Source organism: Hyperolius riggenbachi, chromosome 1 (assembly GCF_040937935.1).
Source record: "Hyperolius riggenbachi isolate aHypRig1 chromosome 1, aHypRig1.pri, whole genome shotgun sequence".
NCBI lineage: Eukaryota > Metazoa > Chordata > Amphibia > Anura > Hyperoliidae > Hyperolius > Hyperolius riggenbachi.
In genome coordinates this window covers 593,416,372-593,441,510 of record NC_090646.1, presented here as the reverse complement: position 1 = coordinate 593,441,510, position 25,139 = coordinate 593,416,372, and the positions used below count along the sequence as shown (strand labels likewise).

The following is a 25,139-nucleotide window of genomic DNA, read 5'->3' as shown; positions in this document are numbered from 1 at the left end:
ACAGACTGGCAAATATAATTTACAATATGATATAATTAATTTCAAAACCCATAAAAAGTGTTAAAAAGGGACCTGGGGGTCTGTGCTACAAAAACTAGTGGAAGAGGTATACAACTTAACATCTGCTGTAATATGCGCATAATCCTGGGTAACTCAGATTGAGGTAAGGAGGTCAGTAATATAGCTGTTAGGACTTATTCAACAACATAAAATATAATAAACATTGTAAAACAGTACAGGGGGGGAAGGGGCGGGTTTTTTACTGGGGTTGGGAGGGAGGGAAAAGTGGGAGGAAAGGTTTAGGATCAGGGAGGGACTAGGGGAAAATAGGGGAAGGGAAAAGGGGGAGAAGGGGAGGAAAAGAAGGGTAGGGATATCCCCAGCATAGGAGCCAATATTGTAAGTTGAATGTTCCTAAAGAAAACACGTAAGTACAGGATACTAAGTGTCCAGAGCAGCAAAATTTTAGATTCTAGGGTCCAGAAAACATGCAAAATGTGCACCCTTTTATAGTGTCCTGGATACCAATTAAGCTTGTGATCCATTTTTCTCAGGGTCTTCATGTAATGCTCTCGAGCCACTAGGTCCTGATAATGTGTTTTAATTGTTTCAATCTCTTGCAAAGTTTTTGCGTGCTCCTGTTTGGTTCTTTCTAAAACTATATTCTGTAGTCCTGTGGCATGCTCAATATATGCTTCTTTCCACATCTTTGCAAAATCATCATCGCAGTACTCTGAAGGCTCCACATACCGCCTAAAATCTCTTGCTGTAATTTTGTCATCCTGGTGTTGTTGCAAAGTGGTTTTAGTCCAAAACAACTCGACCTCCTTTTCACTCAACCTTTCCGGGTTAGTTTCCACAACCCCAGCACCCACCGTCTTATTGGATGATGTAAATACGGCCGGATTTTTGAAGAATGTCTTCACATCACTTTTGCCGTTTTCTTCAAAAATCCGGCCTTACTTACATCATCCAATAAGACGGTGGGTGCTGGGGTTGTGGAAACTAACCTGGAAAGATTGAGACCAAGTCTTGGCAGAAGTCCTCCTCCACAAGGCGTGCAGACGATAGCCTCCTTCAGAGCTATAGTAGCAGGCCGCTGCTTTGGTATATTTTCCACCTAGCCTGAGTGCTGTGATGTCGCTATAGGCGGCTGCACTGTCAGACAGTCGTGGGTGGGTTAAGAAATTTGGGTTTAAGCAATTTGCCAGTGCAAGTGTATGCAAGTAGGAAATAGATGGTGGCTGCCATATGAATCAAAAGTAAAAACTTTTATTGTAGCTAAGCAATGCGTTTCAGAGGGCTCAACCCTCTTTCATCAGGCTAACAATTGCTTCATTGTGCACAGACCAAATTTGATCAACTGGACAGTCACTGTTGTTCTATCATTGAGGTACCACAGCCTGGTGACCATATGGGCTTGAAAACCGCGATCGCCTGCACTCTTCCCATGGTGCGCACCAGTCCAGCACGGCCGTCACTACACAAACAGCTGTTTGCGGTGCGTTACACAGTGAGTTTGGTGCGTCAGTGTGAAGCAGTACACTGATTGATGTATACACATGCAAGATGTTTTTAAGCACTTTTTGCCTGCAATTTAGCATTGCAATGTGTTTTCTGCCCTTTAAATGCTGCTGTGCGTCTAATCCAGATTTTTCCCAGGGACTTTTGGCATGTATCCCACTTCCCCATGCAAAAACTCAGATTTTAGACCCCTTGAAACATCTTTTCCATCACTTTTGTGGCCAGCATAAATGTTTGTAGTTTTCAAAGTTCGCCTCTCCATTGAAGTCTATTGTGGTTCGCGAAGTTCGCAGGTTCGCAAACTTTTGCAGAAGTTCGCGTTCAAGGTTCGCAAACCTAAAGTCACAGGTTCAAGCCATCTCTATTACCCAGAAGGTACAGTTCAAATTTCTCCATACATTTCCTAAACAAATTCCCATATACTATCCCACCTTCAACCTCTCACTCTATTCTTGGAACTCTGCCATGCTGCAAGCTTTGTAGCCTTCAAACACACCTCTTCAGACAGGGGTAGGATCTGTCATAGTCCCTCTTCAGAGGTATTTTCACATCTGTATCAACTATTGAGGCTCACTTCCTGATTCAATGCTCCCTGTGTCTTCTCACATTGGGCCCATATGCAATTCACTTTTTCTCATGACTTTTCTCTTAGGAGATACATTTTTATCTTCTGTTTAAAATAACTTTTCAGCACTCTGCAATTCAAATAGTTTTTGAGTATTTTCCTGCTTGCTGGTTTCTTAAAAGACATTTTATTGACTAGTTTGAAAATATTTCCTAGGAGAAAACTCATGAGTACAAGTTAATTGAATATATCCTCTATACCCCAATACCCTCTAGATTGTAAGCTCGCAAGGCCAGGGCCAGGGATTTCCTTTCTAACCGTTGCGGTACTTACCATACTTTATCAAATTAACATGTACCTGTACAGCTGGATGTTTTTACACCATGCATAAACCATGTATTTTTGCACTTGAGTTGCTGGATTTACAATTATACTATGCAGGACATATGTTTGCATTTATGGTCCTCACTATTGACAGTTTAGTACTCTGTACAGTGCCATGGAAGATGTTATCAATTTATAAATAATAAATAGTAAGTTGTCTTCCAGCATTCTGTCACTGTGGACATTTTCATGATCAGTAACTAGAAAAGGTGTTACACAAGAGGATGATTGAGAATTGTGTGATGAAAGTTAAGGGGCAGAGCTCAGGGTGTTCCTATTACATAATTACAGTGACCAGACCAACACTCCACCAATCAGACTTATACAGCTTTCAGCTATGAGTCTGCTTCAACAATATAAAAGCTGCTGTAACTTCTCACTGTATTGTGCATTGACCACACAAGTGACAACACTCTGCAGTCACCATGAGGGTTTTCTTGCCACTATTTGCTGCAACGTTCACCTTATTCATCCATACATGTAAGTATATATGCCTACTTTTTATCCAAGCAGTAGAGTGTTGTACTGTGTTAGCCATCAGTACTACTTTTTATAATAAGGATATGATAAGGCTTATTTTGAAAGTGAGTTACAAACTGAGGGGCGAAATTCAGGTGAGCTGATTTAAACACTGGGGGCCATATCCTATTGCTGAACTTTCTTAGTTCTTCATTTAGGCGATGAAGGAATCGCCTAATCCTATTAAACTTAAGACTCCGCCAGGTGGAAAAGAACTCACTTGGGTGATATAATTCTCCAGCAAGTTCTTTACACGATATCCAATTACCCATTTCATGTCTCCAAGAAACGATGCTTCCAGGCAGACATGAGCGTTAGCTTAGACCTGCAAAGAGCAGGTCTAAACCATCTACCGCACGTCGTCGCATAATTACAGTGTATCTGTCACTGTAATTACTGTGCGCATAGGAGCCCGGGCAAAGCATCTTTGAATCTGAAGCCGGGCTCCCCATTGGTCCACTGTCTGAGCCAATAAAATAGCTCACACAGCGGACCAAAGGGGGTCCCCAGCTTCAGATTCAAAGATGCTTTGCCTGGGCTCCTTTGCGCATAGTAATTACAGTGACAGATACACTGTAATTGTGCTACGGAACTTGTGGTGAGAGGCGTTGGGTGATTAGCGGCAGTATGTATATTTACAGGGCTGCCCGATAGAGCTATGTGGGGGGCTTCCAAGATGTGCGGCGACCCGACAGGGAGCTCTGGTGGGTCTTCTTATTAAAGAAGATGGCAGCGAATGTTCGGCGTGTGGGGAGCGAGGCCATGGTGCTGAAGGACAGCACCACAACGTAAACATCGCTGCCCATTGCTCAGTAAAAGGGAGCATCGCTCAGGCTTCCGCCTGAGTATTGTTTCCTAACAATCAGCCATTGCACAAAAGAAATGGGCAATAGGATTTGCCGGTAATCCTCGCGCGATGGCAAGGTGATAAGTAGCTCACATCTGCAAGCCTTTTGTCACATATGCATCGCGGTGTCCACGGAATACTGTGTGCCTGCTCTCACTGGTCGCCGGCTGATTTTGAGGTCTGACGCTGGGCTGCTGTCACTACAGTGAGTGAGGAGACCCTTTCCGTACCTACACTGTGGGCTCCTGTCGCTACTTAAACTGGGGGGCACATATTACTACGTAAACTGAAGGTCCCTGTCACTACCTAAACTGGGGGTCCCTGTCACTACCTAAACTGGGGGTCCCTATCACTACATAAACTGGGGGTCCCTGTCACTACATAAACTGGGGGTCCATATCACTACATAAACTGGGGTTTCCTGTCACTAAATAAATTGGGGATCCCTGTCACTACATACACTCAGGGGCACCTGTCACTACCTAAACTGGGGCTCCCTGTCACTACATACACTGGGGGGCAACTGTCACTACCTAAACTGGGGGCACATTTCACTACATACACTGGAGGGGACCTGTCACTACCTAAACTACGGGGCACCTATCATTACTTAAGCTGGGGAGCCCTGTCACTACCTTAACTAGGGGGCACCTGTCACTACCTAAACTGGGGGACTCCTTTCATTACCTAAACTAGGGGACTCCTGTCACTACCTAAGCTAGGGGGTACCTGTCACTGCTTAAACTGGGGGGCCCTGTCATTACATACACTGGGGGGCACCTATCACTACCTAAACTAGGGGGCACCTGTCACTACCTAAACTGGGGGGCACCCGTGTCAGAGGCACTCTCAATCTAATTCCAACTATAGTCCTAGTCTAATGGCCCACCATTGCTAAGTTCATGTAAATTTGGCTCCACCCGTGACCACACCCACATTCTGGTCCATGACCACACCCATTTCAACATGCCCCCCAAATCTTGGTGTGGCGCACTATACTCCCCCCACCCCCAACCCATTATGCCCCCACCCCCTGTAAAATTTTCTGCAGACGCCCATGTAGGTTGGGTCCATGGATTGTCACTGGTGCCATATTCTAAAAAAGTTGCTAACCATACATATTCTGTTTTCCTCAGCAGAAATTGAGATTCACCTGGAACTTATGACCCTAAGACCCTAATTTAATTAACTTTTTCCCCTAGATTTTTTTTCTTAAGAGATCATTTTTACCTTGCCTGTTTAAAATAACTTTTCAGCACTACGCAACTGAAGTGGGTGAAAAAGTGCTGTCAAAATTATTCAGATATATTCAGGCTTGCTGGTGGCTTAAAAGGCATTTTATTGATAAGACATGAAATAACACCTAGGAGAAAACCTGGATAAAAACTGAATTGGTCCAGGCTCATTGTGTCTATTTATCACTAGGTCAGTGCTCTCTGTTTCTTCTTATAGGGCTTAGCTGTGTAGTATGTAGGCTTGCAGCAAATCACTTTGGGCAGCATGTTGGCATAGAGGTTAGCGCCCTCGCCTTGTAGTGCTGGATCCCCGATTCAAATCCCAGCCAGGTCAACATGTGCAAGGAGTTTGTATGTTCTCCCCATGTTTGCGTAGGTTTCCCCTGGGCACTCCAGTTTTCACCCATATCTCAAAAACATACAGATAAGTTAATTGGCTTCCCCCTAAAATTGGCTAGACTATGATACATACTTTATACGATACATGCATAGACATATGACTATGTTAGGGACTAGATTGTGAGCCCCTCTGAGGGACAGTTAGTGACAAGACAATATACTCTGTACAGTGCTGTGTATATGTCGGCGCTATATAAATACTTAAATAAAATAGATAAACTTTATGCAGTATTCCAGTATGGAGAATTTGAAAGAGAATATGAAGTTAGAGAATTCACTTCAGGGTTGATAGTTTGGTTACTAAAGGAAAGGTTCTGGATAGCATAGAGCCTTCCTGTTCCTCCATCTGTCACATCATTCCAGCACTGTCCTCCATTGTAGCTATTCAACCTGCTGGATTTAACAGCTTCTCAGAACAACTTATGTCCCTGAGTTGCTACTGGACATGCTTGGACCAGACTTGCATATGCCCAGTAGGGATGTGTGAGTCTTCAGAACTACTCTGGAACAAGGGATGGATGGAAATGCCTGTTTCCGATTTCGGCCAATGCTTATTTCCAATTTCCGAGGTTTCTTTTTGGTAATTTCTGGAATTCTCTGATTGGCTAAATACTTCCAAGTTGATTCTGATGTCCTGGACCAATCAGAGAATGCAGAATTTTACAGCAGTAAGAGGATTCAATTTTAGGCCAATCACAAGCCTCAGGGATACTCTGTAGTTTCTGAGTCTTGTGATTGGTCTAAAATTACCATGGTAATCTGATTTTCACAGAAAAATTCTTTGTTTGGTTCTTTTCTCCCAATTATCTCAGCTATACTTTAGCGTTACATCTTTCTTTCTATTGTTCCACATTACAGGCTTTTTATATTTCCTTCTATGTAAATTCTTTTCAGATGTGTGCACGGAAATCATCGGAGGAAAGGAGGCCAAACCTCATTCAAGGCCATACATGGCTTATATATATACTGAAATAGGTAATGGACAAGCAGCAACGTGTGACGGTGCCTTGATTGATTCAAGCTGGGTGCTGACTGCCGCTCATTGTACTATGTGAGTATTTGGTTGGCTGAGGTTTTTACTACACTTTGAGGGCTGATTTATAAAACTGCACAGAATTATTTAAGTTTCAGTTGCAACTTAACTGCTTGAGGAACGTGGTGTTAAACCCCCCTAGTGACCAGTCCATTATACAGAAATAGGCCACTGCAGCTTTAAGTCCTCACTGCTGGGCTGTCCAACTCAGCACCCAAGTGATCCCCCCCCCCCCCCTTTTCTCCCCATCAACAGAGATTTCTGCTGGTGGGGTCTGATCGCTCCCCCAGTGTTTTTTTTTTTTTTATATTTATCTATTTATTTTTTAAATTAATTTTACTATTATTTTATTTATTTTTTTAAACCCCTTTCCCTCCGTTCCCCGCAAGCCAATCAGCGTGATCGGCTGTCATAGGTTTCAGCCTAAGACAGTGGATCAAAATTTTGCCTCCCAGGAGGACAGCCGTGTTGCACAGCTGTCCCCAGTACAGCACTGCCTTAGATCGCAGCGCTGTACATAGTTATTAGACGCCGGTTTTGTGGTCTAACAGTCTCCGAGGGGCAATCGCCGCTGGGAGGCTGAAGGCAGAGTGGAGCTCCGTCATCAGAGCAGGGATGCGCGTGCTCCCATCAATCCCCATTCCAGGCCATTCACGCCAATCGGTGGAGGGGTCCTGGAGCAGCCGCCGCATTCACGCCAATTGACGTGGAACAGTTGGCAAGTAGTTAAATAACCGGTCTAAAATGTATTTATTTATTCATTTATTTTCTGTTGAGGCCATGCCAGTCACAGGTTTTCTGTTAGAAGGAATATGTTTGGGTAATAATTAGTATGGCTAGTGTAACTCCCCACAAGTGGAAAGGGGTCACCAAGGCACAGTGGCGTAGGTAAGAAGTTGTGTGCCCCCCCCCACACAGATCCCCTGTGGTGCAGACTAGTGAATGAATCAGAGGAGAGAAGTAACTCACCTTTCCTGGACTCAACAGCAATGTACTTTCTTCTAGGCATCCAGTCTCCATGACTCCAGTGCCTTCTCGCTGGTAATGCAAAGAGACTGAGAGACAATGCCAGAAATATAGACTGAGTCTGTGATTGGAGGTAGATTGTTAGTGTCGGTGGAACCTGGAGAGGTGAGTTATTTCTCTCTGCTGCTCTGCTCACTACACTGCATGGGGTAGGTGGGGGTGGTCGCATCAAGCTAAATACACTGGTGGAAACCTATACTAGGGAACCTCATATACTTGTGAGTGAGTTGTGAAACTACCTATACTGAGGGCAACCTAATACTGGGGTCATGCTGGTGCCTAACTACTGGGTGGTACCTAATACTGGGGGCCCATCTAGCTATCCATACTGGGAGAGGCTATGTAATACTGGGTGCCTCTCTGTCTACTCATACTGGGGTGCTGCCTAAAACGAGGGGGGAAGGTGGAATAACTCTTGCTCCTTATACTGGGGGTCACTTTTGGCTTCCTGTGCTTGGGGATGCTACCTATTACGGAGGAAACCACAGGCTACCTAATATGGGGGAGGTACCTCTGGCTATCTAAACTGGGAGGCTACCTACCTAATACTGTAGGGCATCTATCCACCCTCTGTGCATCCTCACCCTCCCCACCCTTCCATTGCTAAAATTGGATTTCACTGCACTTTGTAAGTGGCTATACCGAGGGAAAATAAATTATTAGGGCAAGAAACAACATTCGGGCTTTTATTAACCTCTTGAGGACCGTGGGCTTACACCCCCCTAGTGACCAAGCTATTTTTTACAATATAGGCACTGCAGCTTTTACAGCTGCAGGGCCGTACAACTCAGCACAAAAGTGATTCCCCCCCTTTTCTGCCCTCCAACAGAGCTTTCTGTTGGTGGGCTCTGATCGCTCCTGGATTGTTTGTTTATTATATATATATATATATATATATATATATATATATATATATATATATATATTTTCTATAAATATAACTTTTTTTTTTTTTTTGTCTCCAGCCCTAACTCCCCTCCTCCAGTCAAACACCGCGATCGGCTGTCAGGTATCAGCCGCCTATGTCAGCCAATCACTCCTGTGTCTCCTAGGGGGACAGCCGTGTCACGCAGCTGTCCCCAGTACAACGCTGCCGTAGATCGCAGCGCTGTATGACTATTTGACTTGTCCTGTATCTGTATCTATATCCTGTATCAGTACCCTGTACGCGCCAAGACCAATTCCAGGCACGGCCCAGTCGTGCTTGGCGAAAATAAAGATTCTGATTCTGTACAGTGTGAATAGTCGGCAGTTTCAGCGTCTAACAGTCTCCAAGAGCAGAGCTCTGACATTCAAGTGGAGATGAGCGTGAGTCAGCGCGCGCAATCTCCTGCAAATCCCCGCCCCAGGACTTGACGCCAATTGGTGTTAGGTGGTTCTGGGGCTGCTGCCGCTTTCATGCCAATTGGCATGACGCGGTCGTTAGAAGGTAACCACTTCACCACTGAGGGGTTTTACCCCTTCAGCATCTGAGCAATTTTCTCCTTTCAGCTCTCCTTACTTTCATTCGCCTATAACTTTATCATTACTTATCACAATTAAATTAACTATATCTTGTTTTTTTTGCCACCAATTAGGCTTTCTTTAGGTGGGACATTATGCCAAGGATTATTTTATTCTAAATGTCTTTTAATGGGAGAATAGGAAAACATTTGGGGAAAAAAATCATTATTTTTCAGTTTTCGGCCATTATAGTTTTTAAATAATGCATGCTACTGTAATTAAAATCCATGTAACTTATATGCCCATATGTCCCGGTTATTACACCATTTAAATTATGTCCCTATCACAATGTTTGGTGCCAATAATTTATTTGGAAATAAAGGTGCATTTTTTTCAGTTTTGCGTCCATCCCTAATTACAAGCCCATAATATATAAAGTAACAGTGTTATACCCTCTTGATATAAATATTTAAAGAGTTCAGTTCCTAAGGTAACTATTTATGTTTTTTTAATTTTTTTTATTGTATTTTTTTTATTACAAAAAAAAAAAAATTGGTAACAATTGGGAGTGTGGGAGTTAATGAGTTAATTTATAATGTAAACTAATGTATTTGTATATGAAAAATGTTTTTGGGTGTAGTTTTACTTTTTGGCCACAAGATGGCCACAGAAACGTTTTGTGAATGCATCCTGTAAGCATCGGAAGTACACTTACAGGATGTTCAGGGAGGCTGGGAAACTTTTTTTTTCACAATGATTGCGCTGCTTCTCTGGGGCAGAGTTCAACGAACTGGAATGGTTTTTCCCGTTCATTGATCTAATGAGCGGGCGGTGGCGTGCACGATTGCAGGAGCGCGTGCATATGCTAGCGGGGGTGCGGACAGCGGCGGCAGCGGCTGGGGGGGGGTTTATATCTACACTCCGGGCGGGGAACTGAAGTTTAAGGAGCGTAGATATACTGTACCCAGGCGGCGAAGTGGTTAAACTCTTCAGGCGTGTGATATAAATGTGGATTAACTTTATTAATATTATTTTTAAAGTAGCTGGACACTGTAGCTCTGATACTGCTGGTATACCAAGATCAGGACTGGTAGCTGGTAGGGATGAACTTTCAGAATCGGAACAGTTCCGAATTTTTTTGCATCAGAATTCAGCAGTTCTGCAGTAAAAAGATGAGAATTGGAAATTGCTCTTTAACAAGGGGACATGCCTATGTCCTCTACCTTCACAGGTAAAATATGTATAACAGTACTGATGTACTTACTCATATTTACAAATAGTTAAAAAAAGGGTAAGAAATAAAAAATCACAAAAAAGTCCTTTATTGATCTAAATTAACCATAAATACATATCTTTTATTAATCCAATGCCAGTTTGCAACCCCTCTCTTCCAGAGCTCCCCCTTAACCGTGGACCACGCAGGATGGTATAGCTCAGGCTGCATAGCCCCACGCTGCCGAGCTCGGAAATCTGGCTATACCAGCCTGCATGGATGACAAGGGGTAAAAGTGACACTGAAGTGAAACAAAACTTATGATATAATTAATTCTATGTGTAGCATGGATAATTGATTGAACATTAGTAGCAAAGAAAATAGTCTCATTTTTATTTTCAGTTATACAGCTTTATTTTATAACATTGCATCATTCTCTAATATTTGCAGTCTACGAGCAGAGCTAATGACCTTTTCAACTTTCCTCTGCAGTAAAACTGTAAACAAACAAGAAACAATGAAAGAGCTTCAAAAGACAGAGCTCTCTGCAACCAAGCTGGGTGCAGAGCTCAGAGAAGATCTTTTGCATAGACAAACAACTGAAGTTTCTTAACTCTTACTGTAATGGAAAACTGTAATGGAAACAATATAAGACTCATCTGTGCTGCTAATCTTTTCTTTCTAAAGGCTCATATACATGTCCAACATTTACACAACCCCACGATCAACACGACAAACCACACAACCTAACGAACCACCCGACCTGTATGTCCACACGCCTAGACGGCTAAACAACCTGTATGTCCACACGCCTAGACGGCTAAACAACCTGTATGTCCACACGCCTAGAGGGCTAAACAACCAACTCAATTAACATACTGCGCACACAAGAGGACTGATGGACTACACATTCAAAATAAGTACAAGTCTTTCAAACAACTTGTATACACGCAACAACTGCATGACATCAGACCAACATAGATCCAACAGTTGGCTCGGGCGAACCATCTGTTATCAGTTGCTCATCAAGTTGTTTGCATGCGTACACATGCTTGATTATTGTCCAACAGACTAAAGTCAGGATAATCAGGCTGCAGGTTGGTCTGTGTGTACTTAGCTTTAGCTGTACTACACATACAAATAGTGCTGCTCGGATACCGACCGGATATCCGACCTCAGTATCCGGGAAATCTGGGCGGATTTGAATATCCGAATAGAAAAACCAGAAGTGGCCTTTAAAGAGAATCTGTATTGTTAAAATCGCACAAAAGTAAACATACCAGTGCGTTAGGGGACATCTCCTATTACCCTCTGTCACAATTTCGCCGCTCCTCGCCGCATTAAAAGTGGTTAAAAACAGTTTTAAAAAGTTTATTTATAAACAAACAAAATGGCCACCAAAACAAGAAGTAGGTTGATGTACAGTATGTCCACACATAGAAAATACATCCATACACAAGCAGGCTGTATACACCCTTCCTTTTGAATCTCAAGAGATCATTGTGTGTTTCTTTCCCCCTGCAGCTATCTTCCACTCAAGTGTCAGGCTGTTTCTTCCTGCAGAGTGCAGACAGCTCTGCCTGTATGTAATTCCTCAGTATGTGAAAGCCCAGCCAGCTCAGAGGAGGATTTATCCAGCTTGTAAAAGATAATAGAGAAGAGAGAAGCTGCTCTAATCTAAATAATACACAGGCAGTGTGCAGAGAGGGGCCTGGAGGGGGGAGATGCATCACAGAACCACAACACTGAAGAACTTGGCAGCCTTCCAGACACAGGCTGACAAGTCTGACAAGAGAGAGATAAGTTGATTTAATTACAGAGATGGTGATAGTAGAATGTGCTGCAGTAAGCCAGAACACATTAGAATAGCTTTTGGAAGTTGTAGGATGATAAAAAACAGGATGCAATTTTTGTTACGGAGTCTCTTTAAATTGCTTTAAAAACTTTTTTTAGGGTAAATGAGGCATGTAGCATCATTATTTTTTAAAGGGGAACACTAATTGATGATGTGGGGACTTTAAATCCCCCCCCTCCCCCAAAAAATGTCTGTCAATTAACATCAGGCCTAGGTTCTAGACAGCGGTCATACAGCGCACATTGTGTCCAAAGTCCAACCGCACAACTGGGACATCCAAGACACCTCCAAAAAATTCTGCAGCAATTGTGTTTTGGGTTAAATATAGGTGGTATTAGCACAGCAGCAGTGGCCTGTGGCACCCTGGCGGTGTGAGCAGAACAGGCAGCAGTAGCAGGGCAATGCAGCAGAAGCAGGTGTAAAGTGTGTCAGGAGCATGCCGGACGTGTCACGTTGCACTTGGCACATGGCACTTGGCACGTGGCACGTGGCACTTGGCACGTGTCACGTGGCACTTGCCTCGTGTCACGTGTCACTTGCCACGTGGCACGTGGCACTTGCCACATGTCATGTGGCACTTGGCACATGTCACGTGGCACTTGCCAAGTGCCACGTGACACATGGCAAGTGCCATGTGAAACGTGCCAAGTGCCAAGTGACACGTGCCAAGTGCCAAGTGACACGTGCCAAGTGCCACGTGACACGTGCCAAGTGCCGAGTGAAAGTCAGACAGCAGAGGAGAAGACACTAGTGCACACTAACTGTCACACTGGCACTGCTCACAGCACAGCAGTTCTGTAGAAAGCTAACACAGTAATACTACTACTCTAACAACTACTAGCACTGACTGCAGTACTACAGTACTAACTACACAATAACACAGTAATCCTATCCACTAATCCTTAACCTAACTAACCTGTACTGTAGCTAGCTAAGGCTAATAGCTGGCCAGCAGGCAGCAGCTGGCCTGGTCTGTGCACAGCACACACACAGACACATAGCAGCTGCCTGCAGCACACACTCTGACTGTCACACAATAACATCAAGCTAATTAACGATTTAACAATAGTGTAGTGATAGTGAAGGGGTTAATCACTGAACAGCTTTAGGTTTATAACTGTGTACAGCCCTTGCTAGGCCAGCAGCACTGAAGCATGTCTCTCAGTGAGCATTCAGCAAGCTAGGACGATATGTCTCATCATGGCAGCCCTCCTTATTATACAGGGGGGCTGGCCAGTGTTCGTTTCTGTGATTGGGTGCCAAGGTTTAGGCTGGGAGCCCTCTGATTGGCTCAATGAGGTCAGGTGGGGCTGGCCAGGGTTCCCCGCTGTGATTGGTTGCTAGGGCTTCTGCTGGGAGCCCTCTGATTGGCTCCAGGACGTCATCTCCTTAGTTACAGTATTTCAGATCCGGATATCCGCAATATCCGTGGATATCCGCATTATGCGCCCAAATATCCGCAGATAGCTATCCGGATTTGGGCCAAGGTATCCGGAATCCGAATCCGGTCGGATAGCTGAAAAAAGGTTGGATATCCGGGTTGCCCGGATATCCAGAATCTGGATAAGCAGCACTGCATACAAATCATCTCACTAATATTATAAATGCAAAAGTTTGGATGTTTGTTACTCAATCATGCAACAATGGCTGAACGGATTTGAATGAAGTTTGGCACACACATAGTACATTACCTGAAATAACATATCGGATACTTTTTATCCCCATCTCCAAAAAGTGGGCAGAGTAAAATACAAATTTCACCGGGAAAATGTAAATTGCACCCATTCTTACACTGTTAATGGCAGGGTTCTCAAACTTTGCACAGTTAGTCACTGGGTGACTGGGATTAATAATCAGAAAAATTGGTGGAGCCTACACAAGCCAATCAAAATTCACCTATTGATTTTCAAGGGGAATATTTAATTGCTGTCATTCTAGCACAAGCTTTAAACCTGGTACAGTTGATCATTGGGTAACTGGGGTTCCAATTTAGAAAAGAGGGTGGAGCCACAGACAGATTTTTTTAATTTCAATTCAAATTATTGATGCCAAAGTCTGCAAAGCTCACAAACGTGGTCATTGAGTAATTGAGTAATTTTGTGTTAGGTTTAGAAAAACAGGAAGGAACCAACACCAGCAAATACATGCCAGGCCATCAGCTAGTTATAGCATAAATTTATTTTCACTTCAGATTTCCTTTAAAGGACACCCGAGGAAAAAATAAACAAATGAAATAACCAATTGTATCTCTCCTCCTTCTCCTAAAGATATTCCACAGTTTTATTTTATATTTAAATCTCCTTTTTAAGTTTTTACTGTTTTATTGTTTTTGCTCAATGACACATTCATTGAAGTATGCCAGAGCTAAAATCCATGAACTATTGACCCTTTTTATTTCTTTCCTGCTCTCAGAAACTATTTTATGCTAGGAAAGTGTTTTATAGTTGTAGTTTCTTATCAGTGAGGATCACACAGTAGTCTGACCCAGTCCTGACTCAGCCAGGCACTGCCACTTACATACCTGATGTTTAATTCTTTCATGCATGCAGAGAAAGAAAAAAAGGATCACAGCATAGTTATTTGTGTGCTAGGCACTGTACATACACATGTCGATCTTATCATGTCACATGACACCTCGGGTATCCTTTAACCTCCTGAGCGTTACGCCGCTCAGGAGGTTTTGCAGCGTTCGAGTCCCCAGTATTAATGTAAAAGATTGCATGGCTGCAAAAGCTTTAGCTAGCACTAGACTAGCTAGTATAGGTACCTGACCCCCCCCCCCCCCCCCCAATTGCCCCGATCCCCTGGTCCAGCCACTTAATACATTGCCCAGCATGGCTCCAGCGATTGCCGCAGCCGCCTCGCAACTGAGGCGCGGACACCTGAGGCGAGTGAGCAGTATGCCCGACACAGTGTCGGGCATACCGCTTAGGAGGTAAAAGAGGTTTAGGAGGGGGGACTCCATGCTGTCTGTTTTCATGAAATATATAGAATACACACAGAACTCATAACTCGGTAAGCAGTACAGTGTACTGCAGCAAATGTCTAGAAAGTGAGATGATATAATACAATGGTCACCATCCGTAACCGTTCCACTGTCTTTAATTTTGAGAATGGGACCACACATGATGTTAACACTCCAGGGACAGATATCAATTCTCCAGATTCAGACCAACACAGAATGCATGTGAAAGCAAAAAAGAGGAGGGCTCATAGCGCAACCTGCTTCATATAAAACACCTCCACCACTCCAGTGAGAAACAATTGACCTCCACCGCAATAACCTTCATGCAAGGACACGCCCCCTACTGCTCACCCAGAAGGCCTCCAATACGCTCGAAGGTAGGATTCTAAAGCATAAGGGGGTTGGCAAAATTTCACTGATCCAGTGGATACAAAAAACTAAAACAGCTCCATGTAGTATGAAACCATTTAACCACTTATGGACTGCAGTCATAAAACCCCTTAAGGACCAGAGCCTTTTTTTCCATTCAGACCACTGCAGCTTTAACGGTTTATTGCTCGGTCATACAACCTACCATCTAAATGAATTTTACCTCCTTTTCTTGTCACTAATACAGCTTTCTTTTGGTAATATTTGATTGCTGCTGCAATTTTTACTTTTTATTATATTCATCAAAAAAGACATGAATTTTGTCAAAAAAATGATTTTTTTTACTGTCTGTGCTGACATTTTTCAAATAAAGTAACATTTCTGTATACATGCAGCACGAAAAATGTGGACAAACATGTTTTTGATTAAAAAAAAAAACCATTCAGCCTATATTTATTGGTTTGGGTAAAAGTTATAGCGTTTACAAACTATGATGCCAAAAGTGAATTTTCCCATTTGGAAGCATCTCTGACTTTTCTGACCACCTGTCATGTTTCATGAGGTGCTAAAATTCCAGGATGTTATAAATACCAACCAAATGACCCCATTTTTGAAAGAAGACATCCCAAAGTATTCACTGAGAGGCATGATGAGTTCACAGAAGATTTTATTTTTTTGTCACAAGTTAGCGGAAAATGACACTTTGTGACAAAAAAAAATTTAAAAAAAATTCCATTTCTTCTAACTTGCGACAAAAAAAATGAAATCTGCCACGGACTCACTATGCTCCTCTCTGAATACCTTGAAGTGTCTACTTTCCAAAATGTGGTCATTTGTGGGGTGTGTTTACTGTCCTGGAATTTTGGGGGGTGCTAAATTGTAAGCACCCCTGTTAAGTCTAAAGGTGCTTATTGGACTTTGGGCCCCTTAGCGCAGTTAGGCTGCAAAAAAGTGCCACACATGTGGTATTGCCGTACTCAGGAGAAGTAGTATAATGTGTTTTGGGGTGTATTTTTACACATACCCATGCTGGGTGGGAGAAATCTCTCTGTAAATGACAATTTTTTGATTTTTTTTTTACACACAATTGTCCATTTACAGAGATATTTCTCCCACTCAGCATGGGTATGTGTAAAAATACACCCCAAAACACATTAAACTACTTCTCCTGAGTACGGCGATACCACATGTGTGGCACTTTTTTGCACCCTAACTGCGCTATGGGGCCCAAAGTCCAATGAGTACCTTTAGGATTTCACAGGTCATTTTGCGACATTTGGTTTCAAGACTACTCCTCACGGTGTAGGGCCCCTAAAATGCCAGGGCAGTATAGGAACCCCACAAATGACCCCATTTTAGAAAGAAGATACCCCAAGGTATTCCATTAGGAGTATGGTGAGTTCATAGAAGATTTTATTTTTTGTCACAAGTAAGCGGAAATTGATTTTAATTGTTTTTTTTTTCACAAAGTGTCATTTTCCGCTAACTTGTGACAAAAAATAAAATCTTCTATGAACTCACCATACTCCTAAAGGAATACCTTGGGGTGTCTTCTTTCTAAAATGGGGTCATTTGTGGGGTTCCTATACTGCCCTGGCATTTTAGGGGCCCTAAACCGTGAGGAGTAGTCTTGAAACCAAATGTCGCAAAATGACCTGTGAAATCCTAAAGGTGCTCATTGGACTTTGGGCCCCTTAGCGCATTTAGGGTGCAAAAAGGTTCCACACATGTGGTACCGCTGTACTCAGGAGAAGTAGTATAATGTGTTTTGTGGTGTATTTTTACACATACCCATGCTGGGTGGGAGAAATATTTCTGTAAAGGACAATGTTTTGATTTTTTTTACACACAATTGTCCATTTACAGAGAGATTTCTCCCACCCAGCATGGGTATGTGTAAAAATACACCCCAAAACACATTATACTACTTCTTCTGAGTACGGTGATACCACATGTGTGACACTTTTTTGCAACCTAGGTGCGCTAAGGGGCCTAACGTCCTATTCACAGGTCAATTTGAGGCATTTGGATTCTAGACTACTCCTCACGGTTTAGGGCCCCTAAAATGCCAGGGCAGTATAGGAACCCCACAAGTGACCCCATTTTAGAAAGAAGACACCCCAAGGTATTCTGTTAGGAGTATGGTGAGTTTGTAGAAGATTTTTTTTTGTCACAAGTTGCGGAAATTGACACTTTGTGAAAAAAAAAACAATACAAATCAATTTCCGCTAACTTGTGACAAAAAATAAAATCTTCTATGAACTCGTAATACACCTAACAGAATACCTTGGGGTGTCTTCTTTCTAAAATGGGGTCACTTGTGGGGTTCCTATACTGCCCTGGCATTTTAGGGGCCCTAAACCGTGAGGAGTAGTCTTGAACCCAAATGTCTCAAAATGACCTGTGAAATCCTAAAGGTACTCATTGGACTTTGGGCCCCTTAGCGCAGTTAGGCTGCAAAAAAGTGCCACACATGTGGTACTGCCATGCTCAGAAAAAGTAGTATAATGTGTTTTGTGGTATATTTTTTACATATACCCATGCTGGGTGGGAGAAATATCTCTGTAAATGACAAATTTTAGATTTTTTTACACACAATTGTCCATTTACAGAGAGATTTCTCCCACCCAGCATGGGTATGTGTAAAAATACACCCCAAAACACATTATACTACTTCTCCTGAGTACGGTGATACCACATGTGTGGCACTTTTTTGCAACCTAGGTGCGCTAAAGGGCCCAACGTCCTATTCACAGGTCATTTTGAGGCATTTGTTTTCTAGACTACTCCTCACGGTTTAGGGCCCCTAAAATGCCAGGGCAGTATAGGAACCCCACAAGTGACCCCATTTTAGAAAGAAGACACCCCAAGGTATTCTGTTAGGTGTATGGTGAGTTCATAGAAGATTTTATTTTTTGTCACAAGTTAGTGAAAAATGAAACTTTGTGAAAAAACAATAAAAATCAATTTCTGCTAACTTTTGACACAAAATAAAATCTTCTATGAACTCTTCATACACCTAACAGAATACCTCGGGGTGTCTTTTTTTCTAAAAAAGGGTCACTTGTGGAGTTCCTATACTGCCCTGGCATTTTACGGGCTCAAAACCGTGAGTAGTCTGGAAACTAAATGTTTCAAAATGACTGTTCAGGGGTATAAGCATCTGCAAATTTTGATGACAGGTGGTCTATGAGGGGGCAAATTTTGTGGAACCGGTCATAAGCAGGGTGGCCTCTTACATGACAGGTTGTATTGGGCCTGATCTGATAGATAGGAGTGCTAGGGGGGTGACAGGAGGTTATTGATGGGTGTCTCAGGGGGTGGTTAGAGGGGAAAATAGATGCAATCAATGCACTGGGGAGGTGATCGGAAGGGGGTCTGAGGGGGATCTGAGGGTTTGGCCGAGTGATCATGAGCCCACACGGGGCAAATTAGGGCCTGATTTGATGGGTAGGTGTGCTAGGGGGTGACAGGTGGTGACAGGAGGTGATTGATGGGTGTCTCAAGGTGTGATTAGTGGGGGGAATAGATGCAAGCAATGCACTGGCGAGGTGATCAGGGCTGGGGTCTGAGGGCGTTCTGAGGGTGTGGGCGGGTGATTGGGTGCCCTAGGGGCAGATAGGGGTCTAATCTGATGGGTAGCAGTGACAGGTGGTGACAGGGGGTGATTGATGGGTAATTAGTGGGTGTTTAGAGGAGAGAACAGATGTAAACAATGCACTTTGGAGGTGATCTGATGGTGGATCTGCAGGCGATCTGATGGTGTGGGTGGGTGATCAGATTGCCCGCAAGGGGCAGGTTAGAGGCTGATTGATGGGTGGCAGTGACAGGGGGTGATTGATGGGTGGCAGTGACAGGGCGTGATTGATGGGTGATTGATAGGTGATTAACAGGTGATCAGTGGGTTATTACAGGGAAGGACAGATGTAAATAATGCACTGGCGAATTGATAAGGGGGGTCTGAGGGCAATCTGAGCATGTGGGCGGGTGATTGGGTGCCCGCAAGGGGCAGATTAGGGTCTAATCTGATGAGTAACAGTGACAGGTGGTGATAGGGGGTGATTGATAAGTAATTAGTGGGTGTTTAGAGAAGAGAACAGATGTAAACAGTGCACTTGGGAGGTGATCTGACGTCGGGTCTGCAGGCGATCCGATGGTGTGGGTGGGTGTCGGGTGATCAGATTGCCCGCAAGGGGCAGGTTAGGGGCTGATTGATGGGTGGCAGTGACAGGGGGTGATTGATGGGTGGCAGTGACAGGGGGTGATTGATAGGTGATTGACAGGTGATCAGTGGGTTATTAAAGGGAAGAACAGATGTAAATAATGCACTGGCGAATTGATAAGGGGGGGTCTGAGGGCAATCTGAGCATGTGGGCGGATTATTGGGTGCCCGCAAGGGGCAGATTAGGGTCTAATCTGATGGGTAACAGTAACAGGTGGTGATAGGGGGTGATTGATGGGTAATTAGTGGGTGTTTAGAGGAGAGAACAGATGTAAACAGTGCACTTGGGAGGTGATCTAACGTCGGGTCTGCAGGCGATCTGATGGTGTGGGTGGGTGATCAGATTGCCCGCAAGGGGCAGGTTAGGGGCTGATTGATGGGTGGCAGTGACAGGGGGTGATTGATGGGTGATTGACAGGTGATTGACAGGTGATTGACAGGTGATCAGGGGGGATAGATGCATACAGTACCCAGGGGGGGGTCTGGGGGGGGGGATCTGGGGAGAATCTGAGGGGTGGGGGTGATCAGGAGTCCCCAAGGGGCAGTTTAGGGACTAAACAAAAAAATAGCGTTGACAGATAGTGACAGGGAGTGATTGATGGGTGATTAGGGGGGTGATTGGGTGCAAACAGTGGTCTGGGGGGTGGGCAGGGGGGTCTGAGGGGTGCTGTGGGCGATCAGGGGGCAGGGGGGGCAGATCAGTGTGTTTGGGTGCAGACTAGGGTGGCTGCAGCCTGCCCTGGTGGTCCCTCGGACACTGGGACCACAAGGGCAGGAGGCAGCCTGTATAATACACTTTGTAAACATTACAAAGCGTATTATACGCTTCCTATGCGGCGATCGTCGGGTTAAAAACCCGCCGGCGCTTCCGATTGGCCGGCGGGTTGACGACGCGGGTGGCCACTACAGCTTTAAAGAGAGTCTGAAGCGAGAATAAATCTCGCTTCAGACCTCATAGATAGCAGGGGCATGTGTGCCCCTGCTAAACCGCCGCTATTGGGCTGCTAAACGGGGGTCCCTTCACCCCCAAATCCCCACGGTGCAGCGGGGGAGTGCTTCCTGGTTGGGGCAGGGCTAACCGCCGCAGCCCTGCCCCACGCGCATCTGTCAGCGCGTATCTCCGCCTCTCCCCCGCCCCTCTCAGTCTTACTTCACTGAGAGGGGCGGGAGAGGCGGCGATGCGCCGCTGATAGACGCGACTGGAGGCAGGGCTGCAGCCGTTAGCCCTGCCTCCAGGAGCGACCAAGTCTGCGACCAAGTGTTGCAGGGGGGGGGGGGGGTTGGGGCGTTTAGCGGCGCGATAGCTATGAGCTCTGAAGTAAGATTTATTCTCGCTTCAGAGTCTCTTTAAGGCACAGCTGCAGGGCCGCACAACACAGTACATGAGTGATTCCCCCTCCCCCTTTTCCCCCCACCAACACCCCCCACCAACAGAGCTCTCTGTTGGTGGGGTCTGATCACCCCTCAGTTGTTTATTTTTTTTTAAATAAATATTTAAGTTGTCATTTAAAAAAAAAATATTTCTGCTGCCTACCCAGCCAGCCTTCCTCCCTCCCGCCCCAGCCAACCTATCACTGCCGATCGCTCTCTTATCCCCCAGGGGGACAGCCGTGTCACACGCCTGTCCCCAGTGCAGCGCTGCTGCTGATTGCAGCGCTGCACGGTGTAAATAGACGGCGATCACGCCGTCTTACTGTCTCCCGAGTGGCAATAGCCGCTCGGAGACTGAAGAGGGGACGGAGCTCCGCCCCCCGAGCATGAGATGCAAATAAGAGCCCCAGGACTTGACGGCAATTAGCGTTAGGCGGTCCTGTGGCTGCCGCCGCCGCGTTCACGCCCGTTGGCGTGATGCGGTCATTAGGTAGTTAAATGACAGTGGCTGAATAGTGTAATGGTTAAAGGACTACTGTAGGGGGGTCGGGGGAAAATGAGTTGACCCTACCCGGGGCTTCTAATGGTCCCCCGCAGACATCCTGTACCCATGCAGCCACTCATTGATGCTCCGGGCCCCGCCTCTAGTTCACTTCTGGAATTTCCGACTTTAAGAATTTCTCTGCAACATGTTTAAGTTGACTGGGCCCACCACGTGTGTGCTGCCCGTCAATGACTCTTCCTCCTCAAGCCTTGGCGCCAGTCATACCACTGATTCACCATACACAGTGCTGTTATCGCTTGCTGGAAGGTAGTTAGCAGTGCAGAAAAGTGCAGGAGTAACGGCTTAGGGCCAGCAGAGCTCTCTCATCTTGTCATGGTGCCATCTTGGCCACGCCCTCAATGTTTTTCCTTTTTAGAATAATACTGGTTTTGTATTGTTATTTGTTGATTTTTTATAAAATGTTTACATATAATTGTGGTTTTAGTCATGATGAATGACATATGATTCGGTGGTATTAATACTCTAAGAATGCTGGTCTCCAGTAACCAACCAATTTGCCTATAACTTTTGAATGGGAGGAGGGGAAACTTATGTTAAAATGTATTCACATTAACCACTTGAGGACCCACCCTTTACCCCCCCTTAAGGACCAGCGCTGTTTTAGGTGATCTGTGCTGGGTGGGCTCTGCAGCCCCCAGCACAGATCAAAGGGCACTCAGAGCGATCAGATCGCCCCCCTTTTTTCCCCACTAGGGGGATGATGTGCAGGGGGGGTCTGATCGCTCCTCCTGGCTGGCATTTTGCGGGGGGGGGCACCTCAAAGCCCCCCTCCGCGGCGAAATCCTCCCCCTCCCTCTCCTACCTGCCACCCCCGGGAGATCTGGGCTGCACAGGGCGCTATCCGTCCTGTGCAGCCAGTGACAGGACGTCCCCTGTCACATGGCGGCGATCCCCGGCCGCTGATTGGCCGGGGATCGCCGATCTGCCTTACAGCGCTGCTGCGCAGCAGCGCCGTACAAATGTAAACAAAGCGGATTATTTCCGCTTGTGTTTACATTTAGCCTGCGAGCCGCCATCGGCGGCCCGCAGGCTATTCACGGAGCCCCCCGCCGTGAATTGACAGGAAGCAGCCGCTCGTACGAGCGGCTGCTTCCTGATTAATTAGGCTGCAGCTGGCGACGCAATACTGCGTCGCTGGTCCTGCAGCTGCCACTTTGCCGACGCACGGTATAAGCGTGCGGTCGGCAAGTGGTTAAAGAGACACTGAAGCGAAAAAAAACTATGATATTATGATTTATATGTGTAGTACAGCTAAGAAATAAAACATTAAGATCAGATACATCAGTCTCATTGTTTCCAGTACAGGAAGAGTTAAGCAACTCCAGTTGTTATCTCTATACAAAAAAGCCATTATCTCTACGACTTTCAAAAGTCGTGGAGAGGGCTGTTTTCTGACTTTTATTATCTCAACTGTTAGTTAACTATTTACTTTTCCTCTGGCAGAGGAGAGTTCATTAGTTCGCAGACTGCTCTGAAAGAATCATTTTGAATGCTGAGTGTTGTGTAATCTGCACATATTAGAGAATGATGCAATGTTAGAAAAAACACTATATACTTGAAAATAAAAATATGAGAATATTTTCTTTGCTGCTAATCTTCTAGTAATTATTCATAATACACAACCAATTCATTATATCATATATTTTTTTTCGCTTAAGTGTCTCTTTAAAATGTAGGTGTTAGTGTAACGCTATTAGGTCTAACAAACGAAACACCAAAATTGTCAGAAGTCTTACGGGGGAAAGACCCAAGAATGCAAAGTGGTTAAACTAAATCCTTCTTGAACTTTAAAGTTATGAGAATATTTGAATGAGTGATAGGTAGTGATGATTGTAATCTGCTAATTACAATTACATACAATTTCATGTAGAATTTCTCAATTATGGCCACATGTAATGATGTAATAACGACTTAGAAATGCAATTGATTTCACATAATCTATTTGTAATTTTGCGTACTTACATGCTGAATTAAGCAGTTAATAGCAAAACCATCATACATGCTATTGTCACTAAAACTGCTACATATGTTAAAGGGTAAAGTGGGAACTAGTCAAACACAAAATAAATAAATACATAAATAAAAATATGAAAATTGATTTTAAAAATGCAAAGGAAAAATGTTTTTTAAACTCTGCAAAAGACCATTTTTTCATTTATAATGACGTTTATTAGCATAATAAAAAAAATAATAATAACATAACATAACCACAGTATCACAGAGCATCATAAACAGTACAACTGAATGCAACAAAACAGAATGAAATTGGTTGCATGTCAAAGGAGATAAGACATAAACATAAACAAAATTGAAAGAAAACAAAGGAAAACAACACGTACACTTGTTCCAATACATCCAATGTGGATTATACAAAAATAGCAGCCATAGTAATATGCCCAATTTCCAGAGAGTGTTCAGGCTATACATTACATTTCCATCCCATATCGAGTTAAACTTATCAGATAAATCCAAACTAGCATAATACATTTTCTCCGTAAGCATGAGGACATCCGGGGTGGCAAAAATTCAGGATTCCCCAAAAACTAAATTCTAGCAGGCGATCTGTTAACTAAATAAAATTGGGTATGATTTTTCAACCAAAGAGCAAGCATAGCACCAACTATCCTATTTTTAGCCCCCACCCGAGGTAAGAGAATGGGATCTAAGGGATATCAGAGAGGGTCGGTGAAACGGGGATTAGCCCTCAAGTCCCAGTCAATAATCTATGCAAGCCGTGCAGATAAAGTAGTATTGCCAGAGGCTTGGTAGGTCAATCCCACCAAAATTCTTATGTCTAAATAGGATAGAGGACTTAACCATTATGATCCCATATATACTGATGAATTTGTCTTTGGAAGGGAGCTAGTTGTGTTTTATGAATGATTATAGGAAGCATACAGAAAAGAAAAAGAAGCTTAAGTAAAATGATCATTTTACAAGCCAAATTCCTACCCAGCCAGGAGATGTTATAATTATTCCATTCTCTAAGGTGAGAGAGTTTTCTGAAAATAGGGGGGGGGGGGGGGGGGGATTGGCCTCATATAACTGACTGAATTTAGGAGTAATACGTATACCAAGTGTGAAGAAACGCGGAAAAGCCGCCGCATGGACGCAGGACGAGGCGGCTGTTTCCGCGGCTGGCATAGCAGAACGCGGAGAAACCGCCGCGTCTGACGCGGCGGTTTGTACGCATAGGCCTGCTTCTCTCAGTAAGGCGGGATGCGGAGGAAACGCCGCACGCTCAGACAGCGTGGCGGCGGATTCCGCATCCCATACAGCAACAACATTACAACACATGACTGTTGTGGCTGGGACTGATAGTCCACACTGGTTTAGGAGGACGCGTGCGCGTGCAGAGAGGCAGGGCCTTTATGGCAGTCAGAGGAGGGTCTGACCAGGCCGGTCAGCTGACCATTGCAGCAACTTTTATTAGTCCAGCACTTAGGGGAGGTGCTGGAGAGCACTGGTGTATATATACTGGGTGCTGGTCATTCATCTGGTGTCTGGCGTTGCGATCACTACGTGGTAGCACTCAGTAGTGTTGGGCGAACAGTGTTCGCCACTGTTCGGGTTCTGCAGAACATCACCCTGTTCGGGTGATGTT

The 25,139-nt window shown here is 44.5% G+C and overlaps 1 protein-coding gene across 1 annotated transcript in view; it reads left to right on the top strand.

The window, feature by feature from the left end:
• Positions 1-2,868: 2,868 nt before the first annotated feature.
• LOC137541261 (mast cell protease 1A-like) overlaps positions 2,869-25,139 on the top strand; it is a 144,925-nt gene continuing 122,654 nt past the window's right edge. Inside the window, exons 1-2 of the mRNA XM_068262517.1 lie at positions 2,869-2,953; positions 6,368-6,524. Of these exons, the coding sequence (XP_068118618.1) occupies positions 2,899-2,953; positions 6,368-6,524 (212 nt within the window). The 5' untranslated portion in view covers positions 2,869-2,898. The remainder of the gene's footprint in view (positions 2,954-6,367; positions 6,525-25,139) is intronic.